Genomic DNA, 18,853 nt, shown 5'->3' with positions numbered 1-18,853 from the left:
TACAGTGAGCCCGACAAAAGAAATCAAGATTGGTTCTGCGGTTCGACGGTGTAGCATGAGCAGCAGCTGTGCCAGTAGCGGCTATTATAGCAGTAGCCCCGCCCCCAGCAGCAGCCCTCCTCTGCTGTCCAATCCAAAGTCTGGTAAGGGCTGTGACCATGTGGAATTGCTGACAGTACAGTGTAAGAAGTTACAAATCACACATTTCTTCGATTTGCAGCTATAGTTTTTAAGGGGGAAATGAAGTGAATGACATAGTCAATGATTTGTTCATGTTCTGTACGTGAACTGTCATTGTGAAATGTTGGCTCTTCTAGTGATTGACTCCCCCCCCACCTCCGTTCTTCAGTTCTTCATATCGAATGGTTCAAGTGCCAATTCAATCCCGCATCATGGAATTTTGCTTTTTATGAGGACCTGAGTGAATGTCAGTGATTAAAGCAGTGAGCACTCAGCCAAAATGACCAAGAAGTTTTTTTTTAGAATGGAAGGCAGTTCATGTTCCCACAATAAGGTCTGGAATATTGCACCACAGGCAACATTAAAGAATTATGTGTCCAAGACACATGCACACTGCCTTGTTGACACAGTTCTGACAAGTCTGCATATCATGACTGAGGTTTCCTTTTGAATATATTTTTTTAAAAATCAGTTGAAAAATAATGATGTGAAACTCAGTCTGCTTTTTTGACATTCAGTTAACTTATAACATTAAAATTAGACAAGTTAATTTGTTTCTTGAGGGAAAGGTCTGTAAAGGGCAATGATGAGTTCCACTGTATTTGTTGCTACTTATGCTAAATTGGATCAATCTCTTTACAACTATCACAATTCTTCTAAATATAGACTAAGCTTTTTCAACAAAATACAGAGGATACATCAGCATATCATCATAAATGTCTCATAGAATTTGAAGAAAGTGCAATCTGACTGTGGCTCAGAGCTAAAGCTAATATTCAATAACTGCCTGTTGTTGAATTACATAATTTCAATAACTCACATTTGAAAAACTTTATAATTAGCTGCTGTTTGTTCTAATATGTTTTAATCTTGAACAAGGTTTTTTTGTTTAAGATAACAAAGTGTGGAGCTGGATGAACACAGCAGGCCAAGCACCATCTTAGGAGCACAAAAGCTGACGTTTCGGGCCTAGACCCTTCATCAGAAAAATCTAGGCCCAAAATGTCAGCTTTTGTGCTCCTGAGATGCTGCTTGGCCTGCTGTGTTCATCCAGCTCCACACTTTGTTATCTCAGATTCTCCAGCATCTGCAGTTCCCATTATCTCTGATACAAGGTTTTTTTGTTTGGTATAATTCTGTTCTTCAACAATCTATTTTCTTTAGTCACCATTAATTCTCACATTAATGCAACAATCTATCCTTAGGCCCCTCTTCTTCCTCATTTACCTGCTGTTCTCATTAAAATGAAACTTTGGGTTGTACCCAAAGGCTGACAATGCCCAACAGTATTTTATCACCACTTCTGTTGACCCTTATACTGTCTCTAAATTGTCAGGATGCATGTCCAGCTGAATGTGCAGAAATTTCTTTCTGTCTAATACTGGGAAAAGCATTGTATTTGATCCTGCTAAAAACTCCATTCCATGACCATTATCTTCATTCCTCCCATTGATAACGGTCTGAAGGTAACAAGACCATTTTTAAACTTTGTGTCTTCTTTGACTGAGAGTTGAGCTTCTCATTATGTATTTCCTCTTTCAGCAAGACCACCTACTTCCAACTCTGTATCATTACCAATGCTGCCCCTATCCTCTCTCCTCCTGAAACCGCATCTGTGTCTTTCCTATCTCTAGTACAATGCTATTCTGTACAACTTTACTTCTTGCAGCCCACAGATAACTATAACTTTTCCAAAATTCACCTGCCTGTATCCTGAATCTAACCAAGTCACCACTGCTCACTGACTTACATTGAGTCCCAATGCAAATTCATTTTAAAGATTCTCCCCCAGCTGCTTAGCTCTGCAATTTCCTCAGCAAAATCTCTTTGTCTGCACTTCTAATATTCTCCATTTCTTTAAACAACTTCTCGTCATTTGTTATTATCTCTTTGTGGTTTGTCTCGTTTTGTTTGTTGTGCCTTGTACAAGCCTGGTCAACACAGATTCTTGGGCACCATTAGCCTATATTTTGACTTTTTTGTAATTGAGCACTTGAATTAGCGAAGTTGGAATTTTTCAGGTAATTCATAGCAATGAATGAATCGAATGAATCTTTTCATTCTCAATTACTCTACTGTTGATAATTCAACATGCAGTACTAGTTGAGCAGAAACGTCCTCTGAGTAAAAATTGCAAAAATTGAAGTCATTGTTTTTGGTACCCAACCCAAATTACTTTCCCTTATTACTAGCTCCAATTCTGTTCCTAGTGTGAGTTTAAATTACGTATAATCTATTCATATAACCTTTGGTGTCTCATTTGATCTTGATCAACCTCCAACACCCACGACATCACTACAGCTGGCCACTGCAACCTTTAGTATTGCTCAGTTTTGTCTGCAATCACCTCAGCTGCTGTCAAAGTCTTTGTCTGCTCTAGATCTGCCTGTACCAACTCATTTCTGGATTGTCTCCCACATTCTAAGCTCCAAGCTTGAGATCTTCCAAATTCTGCCAGAGACTCAACTGGCAGCAAGTCTTATTTCTCTCCCCTCCCTGTGCATGCTGACCTGAACTAGTTCCCAGTCAAGCAATACTTTCATTCAAAATTTTCATTCTTGGTTTCAAATCCCTCTAGGGCTCTGTGTCCCTCTAACTCTGTGATCTCCTCCAACCTCACAACCTTCTGAGTGATCTGCGTTCCTCTAATTTTGATTTTGATTTCTCCACCATTGGTGGTCGTGTCGTCAAGTAGCCATGGCCTTGGAATTCCTTCAGGATGCCCCTCCACTTTGCTTTCCACCTTTAAAGCACTTCTTAAAGTACACACTGTTACCAGACTTTTGTTTAGCTGAACTAATGTTTCTCTTCTGTGGTTTGGCATCATAGTTTGTTTTGATAATGCTCTTGTACAGTGCCTCGGACATTTCATTTTGTTAAAGGTACAATTGAAATTTTAATTGTCGCTGCATTAGAATAATGTCTACATACTGCTTAAACAAATAATAACAAAAAGAAAGACTGATTTCCTGTTATGATCCTGACTACAGAGTAGTTCCAGTTGTAAATGTGGCTGAACTGATTAGTTAAAGTGAATTGGAGACAATGGGTTGTGAATCACATTTACGGCTTAAGAATTCTGCATTCTGTTTCAGTTTTAAAGAGACCTGTAACGACAGAGGAGCTCTTAGCTCCTGGTGCACCCTACACAAAGAAGACACTTACAGTAAGTCTGTGCTTTAAATCGTATTCCTTCCCCAATCTGTTGCACTTTGCAACGATTCACCGAGCAGTACATTTTCAGAGTTATGATATAGTTTCACTTGGTTACAATTGAATAGTGTTGCATTCTTGAGATGCTTAGATTTGCTGAAATAAAAGCCCAGTTTACACTTGAGTGACTTGTCCTTTTTGAAAATATTAAGGAGGCTCATCAAACCAGATTTTTTTATGATCTGTATTTAGTTTATTGCAAAGATAGTCACTGCATTCAAAAATAAGAATTTTGTGAATACAGAAGCCAGATTAAACATTGGAAATTTGTTTTTTGAAAGCGGACGTTGGGTGCAATTTTAATATGCCTGTTTATTTAAAAGTTTTGCAAAACTGGCTTGTTTTCAGATTGTGGGTGATGCAGTTGGCTGGGGATTTGTTGTACGTGGAAATAAACCATGCCATATTCAAGCAGTGGATCCCAGTGGCCCTGCTGCCGTAGCTGGAATGAAGGTAATTCTTTTTGTCTTCGTCAAGCACAGTTAAGTACAGATGACTAAATGTTGTCTTGTTCTGTCAAATATATGAGCATTTCTTTCCAAGGTTGTGCTTTTTCAATGAAGTTGTTAGCTGCAGCCCAAACATTTCCTAAAGCTCGACATGTACAATTGTATGGTACAATTTTCATGGAGTTCAGAAACTCAGACTTTTGAATGTTCACATATGCAGACCTTTGGAGGTTCAGAGCAAGTAAATAAGACTGTTGAAAGATGTGTATAAGAACTTCTGCTGTGTAAATACAGCTGGAGAATGAAAATCAAGGACTTTATGACAACCCTTTTTGGTTTCCTGGTTAATGCCTGGCTGCAGTCAAACAGTATTTCTCATGAACACGTGTAATTGGCCATTTATTGTTACAGTATAGGGTGGGTCTGGGTGGGAAGCTCTTTGGACTGTTGGTATGGACTTGATATGGGCCGAATGGCCTGCTTCCACCCCGTGTAGGAATTTTATGACTCTGTTGAAATCCTGCACACCCTCTAGTTAGACAGACTTACAGTGGCTCTCGAGGGCACTTAAGGATGGGTTGTAAATGCTGGCCTTGCCAATAACACTCACACTCCATCGAGTAAAATCAAGGTATTTCATGCAGAACGTACAGCCCTGGGAAATGATCAAGGTTTGTCATTACAATTTAAAGAACATTGTTTTTATGTATCCTTGAATGCACTGCACTCTCAGTAAATCACAGAAGGGTTACAGTACGGAAGGGAGCTATTCATCCCATTGTTTCTGTACTGGCCCTCCAAATAACGCCTTGACTTCTTCTCCTGCCTTTTTCCCCATACCGTTGCATGTTGGATAATCATTTACATAGAGCAATATCCTCTTGAATGCCTCAATTGGATCTGCATCCACTGCACTTCTAGGCAGTGAATTCTAGATCTGAATTGCTCACTAGTGCGTGAAAACGTTTTTCTTACCTTGCATTCGAATCTTTTGCAAATTGCTGTAAATCTAAGCCCTCTCATGTCTGGATCTTCTTACAAGTGGGAACTGTTTCTCTCTATCTACTCAATCCAGCCCTTCTCGATCTCGAAGACTTATATCTAGCTTCTTCTTAGCTGTTCTTCTGTCCAGGATGAAGAGACATAACCCCTTCAATCTGACCTGTCTCCAAGGAGGATAATTCCACACTTTTCAATTTATTCTTATGATTATAATTGCTCATCATTGGAACTGTTCGCGTAAATCTGTTCTGCCCTCTCTTCAGTGTGTTCATATCGTGTGGTGTACACAACACTACACTTAAAATTTAACCAGTTAGTTACGCAGGTTCAGCCTTACTTTCTTGCTCTGGTACTCTTTGTCCCGATTAATCAACCCAAGGATGCTGTATGTTTTATTAACTGCTCTCTCCGTTTGTCCTGCCACTTCAATCGTGTGTGCACGTATACTCCCGAGTCCCTCTGTTCCAGCACTCCTTTTAGAATTGTAACTGTGTTGTCTCTGTGTTTTACCAAGAAAATGCATTAGTAGGGCAAAAGAGGCTGTTATATAAAGTGTATGCCTCATGTGAAGGCTACAAATTGGGAATATTATTCAGTAAGTAGTGGGCTCATTCAAATGCCAGCTAAGAAAACTCAGGAACTGCAATGAATATGTTCATGAAGAAAACCCCATTTAATCTACACTATCATGGACAGACAATATCTGCAAGGCGTCTTGCTGTTAATGTAACTAGTGCTTTTGCCTTGCATTGCTCAGAATCAACGCACTGTTTTATAAAATGTTATGCCATGTAACACAGAATGCATTACTCTATTTGTATTTTGAAGCTGCGTAGCTTAAAACTCATAAAGTCTCATTTGATTCATAATTGGTTGGGTAACTTTGCAAATTTAATGTGCTCATCATTCATGCCTCAGCCAAAATTGCATATATTTTTAAATTGGTACTGATTTTAAACATTGTGTGACATTTGTACACTTAATATTCCTGTCAGGTGTTCTGTGGTGATGCAGATTTAAAGGATATCCTTTTCCTGTCATGATGGAAGTGTTCTGAATGTTGAGTGCCATGACTAAGATTGAAATTGCAATGAGAAATGCGTTGGGGATGAAATTAATTATTTTTAGTCACCACCTACAAAGGAATGAAGAGAAAATGAAATAAATAAATAATGAGGGGAAGGAGTAACTAATTAGAATGAGGTAAATGTATATTTTCTTTTGCGCTTACAGAACATCATCTCTGCTGAGATTGAAACTTTCAATAGCTAATTGTACCTTTCCACCATCTTTCTCGGGCCTAACGTTGCTTCTGTTTTATCAGACATGGAGTTTTTGAACCTCTGTTTTCTCTGGCTCGATGTTGCCTTCAGCTTAACACTGTAACCTTATCAGTGATTGAGTTCTCTTTGCTGGTCACTGTTGAGACTGCAAAAGATGGTTTGGAACTTCAGGTCCCATTTAATGCAAAGCACACCAAATTCTCTCCATTACAGAGACAATCGGTTTTCCCTCCTGTAGTAGCCCCAGCTACACCTATGCAGACACAATAATCATAAGACCATAAGACATAGACGCAGAACTAGACCATTCGGCCCATCAAGTCTGCTCTGTCATAGCTGATACATTTTTCAACTTCATTCACCTGCCTTTTCCCGGTAGCCCTTAATCCCCTTACTAATCAAGAACCTATCTATCTCTGTCTTAAATATAGTCAGTGACTTGGCCTCCACAGCTCTTTGCAATAAATGAGATTCACAGATTAACCACCCTCTGGCTGAAGAAATTTCGCCTCACCTCAGTTCTAAAGGGTTGCCCCTTCACTCTGAGACTGTGCCAAAGTTTTGGTCTCATTACTCCAGGAAAGATATACTTGCCATTGGAGAGAGTGTAGTACAAAGCCTATGCTTTAAATTTAAAACCTAATCTCTTAAATCTTACAAGATTCTTCGAGGGCTTCACAGAGCAGTTGCTGGATAGACAATCCTACTGACTGGGGCCATAGTCTCAGAATACGAGGTAGACCACTTAGGACGGAGGTAAGGATGAATTCCTTGTGAATTCTTATCATCTCAGCTTGGCAGCTAGGATGGTGCAGTAAGTGGCGACTGTTAAATTTTTATGCTGTCCTCATGTTGTAATTCGTGGAAGTTGGACAGGTATAGAGTTATTTCATTGACGTTGTAAGGTATTATTGGGAAATGAAAGGGTAGACAGAGAGGGCGGCACGGTGGCCCAGTGGTTAGCACTGCTGCCTCACAGCGCCAGAGACCCGGGTTCGATTCCCGTCTCAGGCGACTGTCTGTGTGGAGTTTGCACGTTCTCCCCATGTCTGCGTGGGTTTCCTCCGGGTGCTCTGGTTTCCTCCCACAGTCCAAAGATGTGCAGGTTAGGGGGATTGGCTGTGCTAAATTGCCCATCGTGTTCAGGGATGTGTGGATTAGGTGGGTTATAGGGAGATGGGTCTTGGTGGCATGCTCTGAGGTTCGGTGTGGACTTGTTGGGCCAAAGGGCCTGTTTCCACACTGTAGGGATTCTATTCTATTTCTAAAAAAACAACTTCTGCTGTTTGATACATCTTGGACCAGAAGGATTATCTAAAATTTAGAACCAGATCTTTCGGAAGTAAAATTAGAGAACGCTTCTGCTTACAAAGGGTGATGGAAGTATTACAGTCTTTTTCACCAAAGGCAACTGATGCTGGATCAATTGCTAATTTTGATTCTGAGAATCATACATAATGAAAGAGGACAAAGCTTTGGGAGCAATTTAATGGTGATCCAGTTGAAAGATGGAACAGGCAGGGGTGTCAAAATAGCTTCCTCCATTGCAGCAATGTGGAAACTCTACTTTGAAGATTGTGATACCGAGAACACTGGTAAAAATGAAAAAGCGAGTTTAATTGTGTCCAAGCTACGATCAGCAACTTTGACAGAAAGAGGCATGAGCAGCAGAAGATCATCATCTTCTCACGTGTAATTTGGGATGGGTAACAAAATGTTAGCCAAGCCAACAATGCCTAAATGCTGTGAAAGAATAAGAAAAAAAATCATTGCACTATTAATGGAGACTCCAGATGAATACTGTGTTTCTTTACTGCTACTGTTACCATTCCATTTGCCTTTGATTCCTCAACATTTCTGGTATTGAATCTCGCTCACCCTCGATCTGTGACCTTCCTGATAGTTCTACCTCCCCCTCTGTATATAGAAGAGGTTGCATTGGACAAATATTGCTGGATCTGCTGAGTTTTTCCAAAATTTCTGTATCACTGTTTGGAAAAAGGAAGTCTGACATTTGCAGGAAGTGCTGTAGTAAAAGGTTATGATGGGGCCCCAGTGCCCCTAATTAGCACAACTGATTTTTCTCTTTCCTGTCAGTGACTGAAAACAATGGGCTTCACGTGAGAACATTATTTGTTTCAACTATAGTCACGGTGCCTGCCTACAGCTGCCATTAGGGCCTATACAGGAATAATTTGGCACTTTCAGAAGTGGGTATTGATTACAGTAATGTCTTCTTCTGTAGATCAGGATAATTATTAACCTACTTTCTCCTGCAAGTTTGGTATTCAAGTGTAACTAAAAACAATATCAACACATATTGTTGTCAAATTATACTGTCTGATTGAATAATTCTCATGATTTACGCTCACAACACAACTGGATAAGGTGGTAAAGAAGAAATACGGCATGTTTGCTTTCATTGGTCAGGCAGTGAGTATAAAATTTGGGTTAGTCATGTTGCAGTTTAATAAAACTTGACAAATGTGCAAGAATGGACCTTAAAGCGAATAATGCACAAGTGTGCACAACTCTAATGAAAAATCAGTGTTTTAAAGCATTCACTGTGGTCAGCTTTTTTTTCTGAAATTGAAAGCAGATCAAAATTCCTGTGTAGTTGACAAAGACTGGTATTAAAATGAACTACATCGCTTCGTCTAACTGATAGTTATCATCATCAATTAAAACTTCCAGTAGTGCACGAGGCAGCCATGCTTCATATTCTTCGACAGATTCTGTCTGCAGGTCATTGTAAGTAATATTATCCTGCCCTTGATAGCAGCCCTCACTTCTACTGGAGTCTCAGGATGAAATTTGGAATGGTGATCGGGACTATCTTTACTTTCTCCAGTTTGAAGATACTAACATTAATCTTTCTGAAAGGCTGTTTGGCACACTTGCATTGTTGGCAGTGGCATCCTGTTTGAACAATGGTAAACTCATCCAGTTTCTCAATGCTATCCATCCCATTAGTTTTTCTACCTCGGTTTGACACCAGTGTATAGAGTGGATTTTAGTTTTATTCAAGTCTGTTTTTAAGTAATCTTTTTCATCTTCCTTAGGTTTCCTGTTTTGTCCTGCCTACATTTGTGAACAAGAGTTGACCATTCTGCCGTTCAGCAAGACTATAGCTAACTCCGTGATGACAAAGTGTGAAGCTGGATGAACACAGCAGGCCAAGCAGCATCTCAGGAGCACAAAAGCTGACGTTTCGGGCCTAGACCCTTCAACAGAGAGGGTTCATCAGTCTAGGATCGAAACGTCAGCTCTTGTGCTCCTGAGATGCTGCTTGGCCTGCTGTGTTCATCCAGCTCCGCACTTTGTTATCTTGGATTCTCCAGCATCTGCAGTTCCCATTATCTCTGATACAACTATAGCTAACTCCATAACTGCATCTTAACTCCATTCAACTCAACCTTACCTTGATTCCATATTCTTTTATATTCTTTTCTAACCAAACTTTACCAACAATGTCAAACTTAAAATTACAATATTATACTTAATTACAGTTAATTGAACTAGCACCTTACTGTATTTTGGAACAAAATATCACCCTTTCTGCAAAAGATTATTTCCTAACTTCTCTCCCAAATGCCCTAGCTTTGACTTTGCAGTTATATCCCCTTGTCCTAGACTTTGTTGGTGGAAACTGTTTCACCCTGTATTCTATCCATTTTCCATTCCTTTCAAAATCCTATTAACCATAACCAAATCCTCCTGCACCTACTGTCAAGAGAATTGAAGCCCACTCTGTGAGATCTCACATCATAATCTAATCCATGAAGTTCTGGTGCATTTAGGATGCACTCCTTCCAAGATTGATATGTCTTTTCAAAGTGCTGTACCCTAGAACTGGTACCCAGAACTAGGTGTGCTCTTACCAGCTGCAGTGACATTGCCAATCCTGGGTACAGAAATATGGCTCCCTGCTGTGTTCCTTCTTTCCTTAGTTAATATACTGAGAAGTTGAAGACCGAGCACAGAATCTTCCAAGGAACCTAACTATTGACTCAAATATGTACCACTCCTACTCTTGTTTTCTACTCTACAATTAATCTCCAAATGAAGATCAAACATTTTCCTTCAATTATGTGAACTTTAATTTTAGCTTTAAGTCTGTTATGTGGAATCGATTATCAAGTGCCTTTGGATGTCTATTCAGTCATATCTATATGCATTCCTCTGGCCAGTTCTACAGTTTCTTTTTCAATCAACTAGATTGATTACACTTGAGACATCCTCCATAAATTCACGTCGGCCATCTGCAAATGCTCAGTCACTTTGTTCTACTTTATAGATTCCGATAACATCCCTGGATACCAGTGCTGTAGCTATATGGAGTAGCTAGGCGAGGGAAGCAGCAAGTTCTGGGGCATATATCTTCAGTACAGTTGCTGAAATGTTGTCAGGACAATAGCCTTTGCAGTATCCAGTGCCCTCTTTATATCATGTGGAGTGAATTGAATTGGCTGAAGATTGGTGTCTGTGATACTCGGGGCCTCTGGGGGAGACTGCAGTGGATCATCCATTTGGCACTTCTGACTGAAGAATGTTTCAAAAGCTTCAGTTTCATCTCTAGCAGTGATGTGCTAGAAAACTCATCACTGAAGATGAAGATATTTATGGAGCCTCCTACCCTAGTATATTGTATAATTGTCTCCTGCTTCCCACTACCACTATTCATGACAAGCTGTGGCAGGGCTGTAGAGCTTACATTTGATCCTTTAGTGATGAAATTGCTAAGAAATGTCTATAAACAACAAACACAGAATATTCTGGAGAAACCCAGCACGTTTGGCAGTATTTGTGGAGAGAAACAGAATTAACATTTGAAGTTGTGTGGAACATGCCGTGAGAAGAGTCATGTGGGATATGAAATGTTAACATTGTTTCTGTCTCCACAGATGTTGCCAGACCTGCTGAGTTTCTCCAGCACTTTCTGTGATTATTTCAGATTTCTAGCATCTGCAGTGTTTTGCTTTTATTTAAGCACTGTCTATCACTTGCTGCTTCTGCTGTTTGGTGCACAAGTAATCCTGTGCTGTATCTTGATGGACACCTCATTTTTGGGTATGTCTGGAGCTTTTCGGCATGCCCTTCTGCACTCTTTGTTGAACTAGGGTTGATCCTCTGACTTGATGGTAGTGATAGAGTAGGAATATGCTGGCCACGAGGTTGCAAATAAATTTATTGCCCAAACAACTAGCTTGGCCTACTCCTGAGATCAGCAGCATCACTAATGCTAGTCTTCAGCCAATTCAGTTCACTTTACATAAGGTCAGGGGGATATTGGGGACATCAGGGAAGAAGATGGTGTAGCGGTAATGTCACTGCATAGGAAAACTGGAGGCCAGACTAATGGGCAAACAAGTTCAAATATTACAACAACTGATGGAATTTTAAAATTCCATTTGTAAACCTGGAATATGAAGTTCAGATGAAATTATCATCAATTTGTAACAATTCATCCAGTTCACTTATGTCCTTTAGAGGATGACATCATTTGCCAGCCTCACTTGGTCTAGCCTACATGTGACTCCAAACCCATAGCAATATGGCTCACTCTTAACTACCCTCTGAAATGGCCTAGAGAGCTTTTCAAATCAAAGAGAATTTAGGAATGGGAAACAGATGCTGACCCTACTGGCAATGCTACTTTTCCATGAAAGAGCAAAGGAAAAAAAAATTCAAGGAACTGTGCAAGGCATTGGGAACCACAAGGGAGATGGACAACACTTCAGCAGTAGCCGGCAGGTGGTGAGTGGATAGGTTGTCCGTTGGATTTTTATGCCTCACCACGCCTTCCTGCACACCAGCAGAGGAGCGTCAAATGGAGCTCTGTAGTACTAACGTTTGACAAATCCCCAAGATAAAGTTGTTTCCACCTTAGAACTTTAAAACAATGCAGGTAAGGATACGGCAGATATTTTTATCTGTAATCATCGGACACACTTCCCATTTATGAATGACCTCTTTTAGGTTTGAATGACTGATTTATTTCTTTCATTGGATGTGTGTGTGTCTGGCAAGGCTGGCATTTATTTCCCATCGCTAATGCTCTGGAGGAGGTGGCAAAATTGTTTGCATATTCTCACTCATTCTATAAGTTAAAAAAAACGACTAATGAAAACCACGTACACTGCTGTATGATCTCACAGTTGGATTTTAAAGAAAATTGTTGCTTAAAGTTTACTTTTCATGAAGTATAAAATCAGAACTTGTGAATCTGTCCTTCCAAAAACTTTATGAAGTACTAAAACTTCACATGATATTGAATTGACATTTGATGCCAACTATTTTGATCCTCATTTTTAGGTTCGCCAATTTGTAGTCTCCGTAAATGGCCTGAATGTTCTTCATGTAGATTACAGAACTGTGAGCAATCTCATTCTAACTGGCCAGCGTACCATAGTAATGGAAGTCATGGAGGAAATTAACTTCTGAAAAGAAAATGGTAATTTGGAAGCATGCTACTAATCGTGCATTGGCACTGGAAGATAGGAGAGATATATTGGAAATGCACACCTGCATTTCCTTTGTATGCCAGAGTAAGAGAATGTACAACCTAGCTCTTTGCTTCAGGAGTTAAAACATTGCCTTGTTTGTATGTGATTTAATTTGCTTACCATTGCCTCAACGTATAAATGTTTAAAGTTTTATTAACACTGAATGTGAGCTGCCTGGCATATAGTATGTGTTGCAGTAATGAATTGATACTTGAATGCAGAAAATAACTTCTGCTGGTGCATTTTGTCTCTCTAAGTGGACATTTCCCATTCCTCATAGTGGGATCTAGGGTGTAATTAGATGAGTTGTATCTACATGTGGTAGAAATACCTCAACACTTGAAAATGTAGGTGCCTGTTAATAGTTTGAAAACCAAGAAAAGGAAATATTTTTGATTTGCCCCTTTTTTAATTCCTTCACTGTAAGTAAATAAATGCACAAATTTTTTGTGGGTGAGATATTCCAAGAGTTAGTTGGGAATTTACATATGTCACCCTTGTATGGAAAATAGGGCCTTAGGAAACAAAGAATCGAGGTTTCATAAAATTAACATTATTGTTGTATGGTGTGACATCTGACGTAAAAGAAGTAGATACTGTCCAGAATCTACCCCTCCCAAAAGGTGGAGGGGAAGGTAATTGGGTGGATTGGCATCAGGGAGATCCTGGTCATCTTCCCAACACACAAGCAAGTCCTTCTTACCCTGACACCAGTTGGGACTCTTCAGTGGTCAATTAATAAGCACTTAGGGGCCTCTTCAGCCACTGCAGAGCAACACCATTTCCAAAGGCTGAGAATACTGGCAGGTTCCCCTACAGCAAGAATAGATTGGCCTGCCTGCTGTGCTTGTGCAGTCCTCAATCTGTCCCAATCTGATGACTTTCCATATTAAGCAGAGGTTCACTGGCAGATCTGCCAATGTGGTATACTGTATCCATTGTACTCGGTGTGGCTTCCTCTACATTGGGGAAACCAAGCAGAGGCTTGGGGACCGCTTTGCAGAACACCTCCGCTCGGTTCGCAATAAACAACTGCACCTCCCAGTCGTGAACCATTTCCACTCCCCCTCCCGTTCTTTAGATGACATGTCCATCATGGGCCTCCTGCAGTGCCAAAATGATGCCACCCGAAGGTTGCAGGAACAGCAACTCATATTCCACTTGGGAACCCTGCAGCCCAATGGTATCAATGTGGACTTCACCAGCTTCAAAATCTCCCCTTCCCCCACCGCATCCCCAAACCAGCCCAGTTCGTCCCCTCCCCCCACTGCACCACACAACCAGCCCAGCTCTTCCCCTCCACCCACTGCATCCCAAAACCAGTCCAGCCTGTCTCTGCCTGCCTAACCTGTTCTTCCTCTCACCCATCCCTTCCCCCCCCCACCCCAAGCCGCACCTCCATTTCCTACCTACTAACCTCATCCCACCTCCTCGACCTGTCCGTCTTCCCTGGACTGACCTATCCCCTCCCTACCTCCCCAGCTATACTCTCCACTCCACCCATCTTCTTTTCTCTCCATCTTCGGTCCGCCTCCCCCTCTCTCCCTATTTATTCCAGAACCCACTCCCCATCCCCCTCTCTGATGAAGGGTCTAGGCCCGAAACGTCAGCTTTTGTGCTCCTGAGATGCTGCTTGGCCTGCTGTGTTCATCCAGCTTCACATTTTATTATCTTGGATTCTGCAGCATCTGCAGTTCCCATTATCTCCAATCTGAAATGTTTGGCTAGGGGAGTAGGAGGCAGCAGATATAACCAAAGGGTGTGGCTGTGAAAGCTATAGTTGTGCCCTTGATTCTAAGTTCCTCTGACCTTTAGGCCCAGCTCCCTGATTGACCCCTTTCCTTCCTGCTGCTCCTGCACTTCTGGTTAATTCTGCCATAAGCAGCTTCCAACCTCTGATTGGCCACCCCTCATGTCGGGTGGGATATCGCTATCCTGGGAAGTGATCCCACCAGGCAGCCTACCAGGTAATCCCTTACGTGTTCGATAGGCACAGGATCTGTTTAGCTTTCCATTCAAAGGGTTATTGGGTTTAGGGTCATTCTGCCCACCTTCACTCAGTAAAAAATCTTCAGTTTTGTACACTTGCCACTTTTATGCATTGATGTGATTTAAGTGTATTAGAAAATAAGATTTTAGCACGTTTTCTTTCCTAACAAGCCATCAGGTCACTCAAGTGCCAATGTATCCTGAGACGGTCTCCAATCTCCAGATGAACAGGGCACGAATAACAAATATAATACAAATAGACAATGTAGAAATCAAACTGTTCTGACTACGAGTATCACTTTATTTGTTGGAAAAACTTAGTGAGTCCTAGCGCACTGTATCGTTCAGCTTCAAAAAACGGAATAAAGCAAATAATATTTGCATTGATTCTTACCATTAACATTTCTGTTGAAAGAATGCTGAATTAAGCTGCAGTTGAAATAACTTGTGGATTGCCTGTAATCTTGAATGAACAATCCAAATCTCTCAAAGTTTGCTGTAAGTAATCTATTAGCAGACCAACAGCTAGCCTTGCCATATGGATGGAAGTATCACTCATCTGATCTGCTGGCTGTAATCAAAAATAGAGCAAACAATATTTGTATTTGAAATTAAAATTTCATTTAACTGTCAGATTAATCATCGTTTAGGTACAACATGTCCAGTGGTACCAGGGTTTTTACGCTTGGTGTTTTCGGTTGGCTTTTCTTTTAAGTTGTTTGTTTTCTTTCTTTATGCCTTGGCTGATTAAATTTCATTCAAATTACTCCCTTTTTGAAAGTGAATTAAATATGACATCTTGAAGCTTGAATTTATCTAAAATTTTGTCAAGCTCATGCTTTAAATGAAGTATGCTTGGAATGAACAAGGACTGAAATGTGACTTCTGAAGTTTTCTGTGCAATCTGTACATAACTCATCTATCTACCTCGTTGGCTCTGTCCTACTGGGAAAGGAAAAGGAGAATATTTTTTGCAGTATTGAAAATTTAGTTTGTATTCAAGCACAAAGTGGAAAACCAAAGCGTCCTGGTTTGAATAGGTATTTCCAGTCGCCACAGGATATAACATATGACAAAATGACAAATAGATGTTCAAGCTCAAGGACTAATTTAAGACATAACACAAGCATCAGATGATTAAGAATTATAAAGCAGTGCTACCTATGATTTATAGAATTGAGATAGATAATGGACTTGATTAAGTACAACCTGGTACATATGTCTGATATAGAGCTTTTAAGTTAAATGTTCCCTTTTACTGGGCATTGGATTTCAAATCAATGCCATAAATTTGAGACTACCAGAGATAATCCTATAAGTGGTGTGAATCCCAACTCATTATTCAACCAGTGTCTATTTCAAAGTAAATTGTGTAATGTTATTTGAGAACTTCTTTTCTCTATAGGTTTTAAAATGAAATGTGAGGCTGGTTTCATAAATCTTATAGTGCCATCATTTATGTTTGTGTTTTTATTTTGAACTCTGACATTGTAATTCATAACTCCAGTCAGTCAAGTCCTGGAGGACTGTATAACCAAACTTTGTCTCATCTATTACTTTAACCTTTAGCTGCTTAAGTTAAATGCATACTCAGTAAGATCTGATGTGGGACATTTACAAGGCTTAACGCTTCCAGCCTTATATTTCAGGAAATTCTATTTGGTAGGAAAATATTTCAATAATAAGTACGCTTGTATAAAAGAACATTTTGGTAACTTGTGTAAAGATGACTAAGAATATATAAGAAATGTTTACACTTCTGTTTAAATACTTAAAATCTGAATCAGAATATTTTGTGCTGGTGCTAGTAATATACTTCCGAAGATTTTACTAATCAGATTTAAGTAACCAGTTGAAGTTGAGTCTTCCCATGCACGTTCATATCAAATCTTTTCTGATAAGTCTAAGGCTAGGATATTGAATAACAGTAGGAATGCAGGGGCTGCAGATGGAGTTACCCATAATTCTAAATTTTCATTGGACTGCTGTAAGTTAAAACTCATTGTCATTGCTAAAATATTTTCCAGCTTTGTTATTTCCATATCTGCTTACAAGTAGCAAGTCTGTTTGTAGGTTACTTCTAAAGTTTTAAGACTCCATTTAAACATTTTGTGGCTATGTCTAGAATTGACTAGAAAAATACTCACCAGGGTTTAACCTTAGTTCAGATTGGTCAATAATGACTGCCTTGATAAAGGATTAATCAGAATTTAGATACAGATTTATTTTTGTATATGGATATGTGGCTTTTTATCAGCTGTTATTAAATTGTATCAAATGTATGTCATGACAACCATTGTAGCAAAAAAATGTGAAATAAATTTGTGTGCTAATCAGTTCTTGGAAAGATCTACTTTTGTTTTAACATAACATGCTTTCACTGCAGAAAGCAGCTTCCAGATAAAGTAGCTGACTATGTTCATTTTCTAAATGTAGCTCTTCAAGCCAGCACTTTTTGATTTGAAGCAATCATTAATTCTGTACACACATTGGTTATGTTTTGTGGTTCATTTGGCTTTGACATAAAGAAAGCCTACATCAGATCACAAGAAAGAGAGATAAAGTGTGGCTAATCTGATAATGCTCAAATCAAAGTTATCTCAATACTGTGTTGTCAATGCATAATTGTTCAGAATCACAGATTGTTACAGTTCCGAAACAAAAAAAGCCATTTGTTAGGAGACACGATATGCAACAATATTTACTGTAAAGCTGTAAACCTTGAGGGTCTAGGCCTGAAACGTCAGCCTTCCTGCTCCTCTGATGCTGCTTGGCCTGCTGTGTTCATCCAGCTCCACACCTTGTTATCACAAACTGGCAAAAGATTTGTTCAAGGCACCTGTTAGGAAGCATTTTTGTCAGCAAAGAATAACTTAATATTTTGAATGATCTAATGGGTAACAAGTTTGCTAATAACCCAAAGCTCGATGAGAATGTGAGTAGTGGGAAGGATGCAATGAGACTTCAAGGTGATTTCGATAGGTTAAGTGAGGGAGCAGATGGACTATAATTGGAAAAATGTGAGGTTATCCAGTTTGGTTGGTTAAACCCAACTGCACACAATTTCTTAAATGATGCAAGGTTGACAAAGGTCTGAAGGGACTTAGGTAACTTTATTCATGAGTCACTGAAGGCTAATGTCATGCGGTAAGCAATGACAAAAACAAATGGTATGTTGCCTTTTCTTGCAAGAGGATCTGATTACAAGGAAAAAGATGCCTGGCTGAAATTTGTATAAAAGCCTTAGTGAGACCTGTTTTGGACCACAATACTGGAGTATTATGAACAGTTTTGGTCTCCTTACCTAAGGAAAGATATCATTGCAATACAGGCAGTGCAGTAAAGGTTCATTTATGATTTCAGTTTCACTTTTTCCTGTATTTCTTGATTACCATAGTGTTCAAAAATCTATTAGGCTTCGTCTTGAGTCTGTCGATCAACTGAGTTCATACAGGCTGTGCAGAAGGGAATTTTGTGGATTTACAGTCCCTATGACTGAAGACAATTCTCCTTACATAGGTCTTAAATTGTTGATCTCTAGTTCTAGACTATCCATCCAAGAGAAACAGCCTCTAAGCATCTACTTTAGGGAAGGAAATCATACAGTCTCGGAGATCTACAGTACAGAAAGGAGCTTTTCGGGCCATTATGTCCACACTGGTCAAAAAAGACCTCACTACTCTAGTGCCATTTGCCAGCATTTGGCTCATGGCCTTGTACGCTTTGGCATTCCAAATATGCCAAAACAGTTATGAGGGTATTTGCCTCTATCACCCTTAGAGACACAGTTTCAGATTCACACACCGTCTGGGTGAAAAAGTTTTTCCTCAAATCTCTAAACCTTCTGCCCCAACCTTAAATCTGTGCCCCAATCATTGTTTCTCCTTTATGGAGGGATCAGTTACCCTATCTGTGACCCTCATAATTTTATATGTCTCAATTGTATCCCCTCTCAATCACATACGTTCTGAGGAAGAAAAACCCCAATCTGGCCAATCTCTCCATAACTGAAACTCTCCAGTTGAGGTAACATCCTGGTAAGTTTACTTTGCACCTTTTCCAATGGCTATCACATTCCCTCCTATTATCTGCTATCATTTCTTAATAACAACGGCAATGTGGTTGGCTCTTAACTCCCTTCAGGCATGGCTTAGCAATCTAGTCAGTTGTATTAAATCACTAAAAATATCTCAAAGAATAGTTAATTTGGGTGGACCACTTGGCATTGACC

At 39.8% G+C, this 18,853-nt stretch overlaps 1 protein-coding gene across 4 annotated transcripts in view; it reads left to right on the top strand.

Annotated features, from left to right (window-relative positions):
* deptor (DEP domain containing MTOR-interacting protein) overlaps positions 1-16,917 on the top strand; it is a 72,908-nt gene extending 55,991 nt beyond the window's left edge. For 3 of the 4 annotated variants that reach the window (XM_048528402.2, XM_048528401.2, XM_048528404.2), the window contains exons 7-10: positions 6-182; positions 3,276-3,346; positions 3,742-3,846; positions 12,443-16,917. In XM_048528402.2, coding sequence (XP_048384359.1) covers positions 6-182; positions 3,276-3,346; positions 3,742-3,846; positions 12,443-12,571 — 482 coding nt within the window. In that variant the 3' untranslated portion in view covers positions 12,572-16,917. The remainder of the gene's footprint in view (positions 1-5; positions 183-3,275; positions 3,347-3,741; positions 3,847-12,442) is intronic. The other variant, XM_048528403.2, reaches the window with a different exon arrangement.
* Positions 16,918-18,853: the final 1,936 nt, after the last annotated feature.

The sequence above is a fragment of the Stegostoma tigrinum genome, chromosome 5 (assembly GCF_030684315.1).
Source record: "Stegostoma tigrinum isolate sSteTig4 chromosome 5, sSteTig4.hap1, whole genome shotgun sequence".
NCBI lineage: Eukaryota > Metazoa > Chordata > Chondrichthyes > Orectolobiformes > Stegostomatidae > Stegostoma > Stegostoma tigrinum.
Note: the sequence above shows the minus strand (reverse complement) of the source record. Positions and strands in the feature narration are given on the sequence as shown.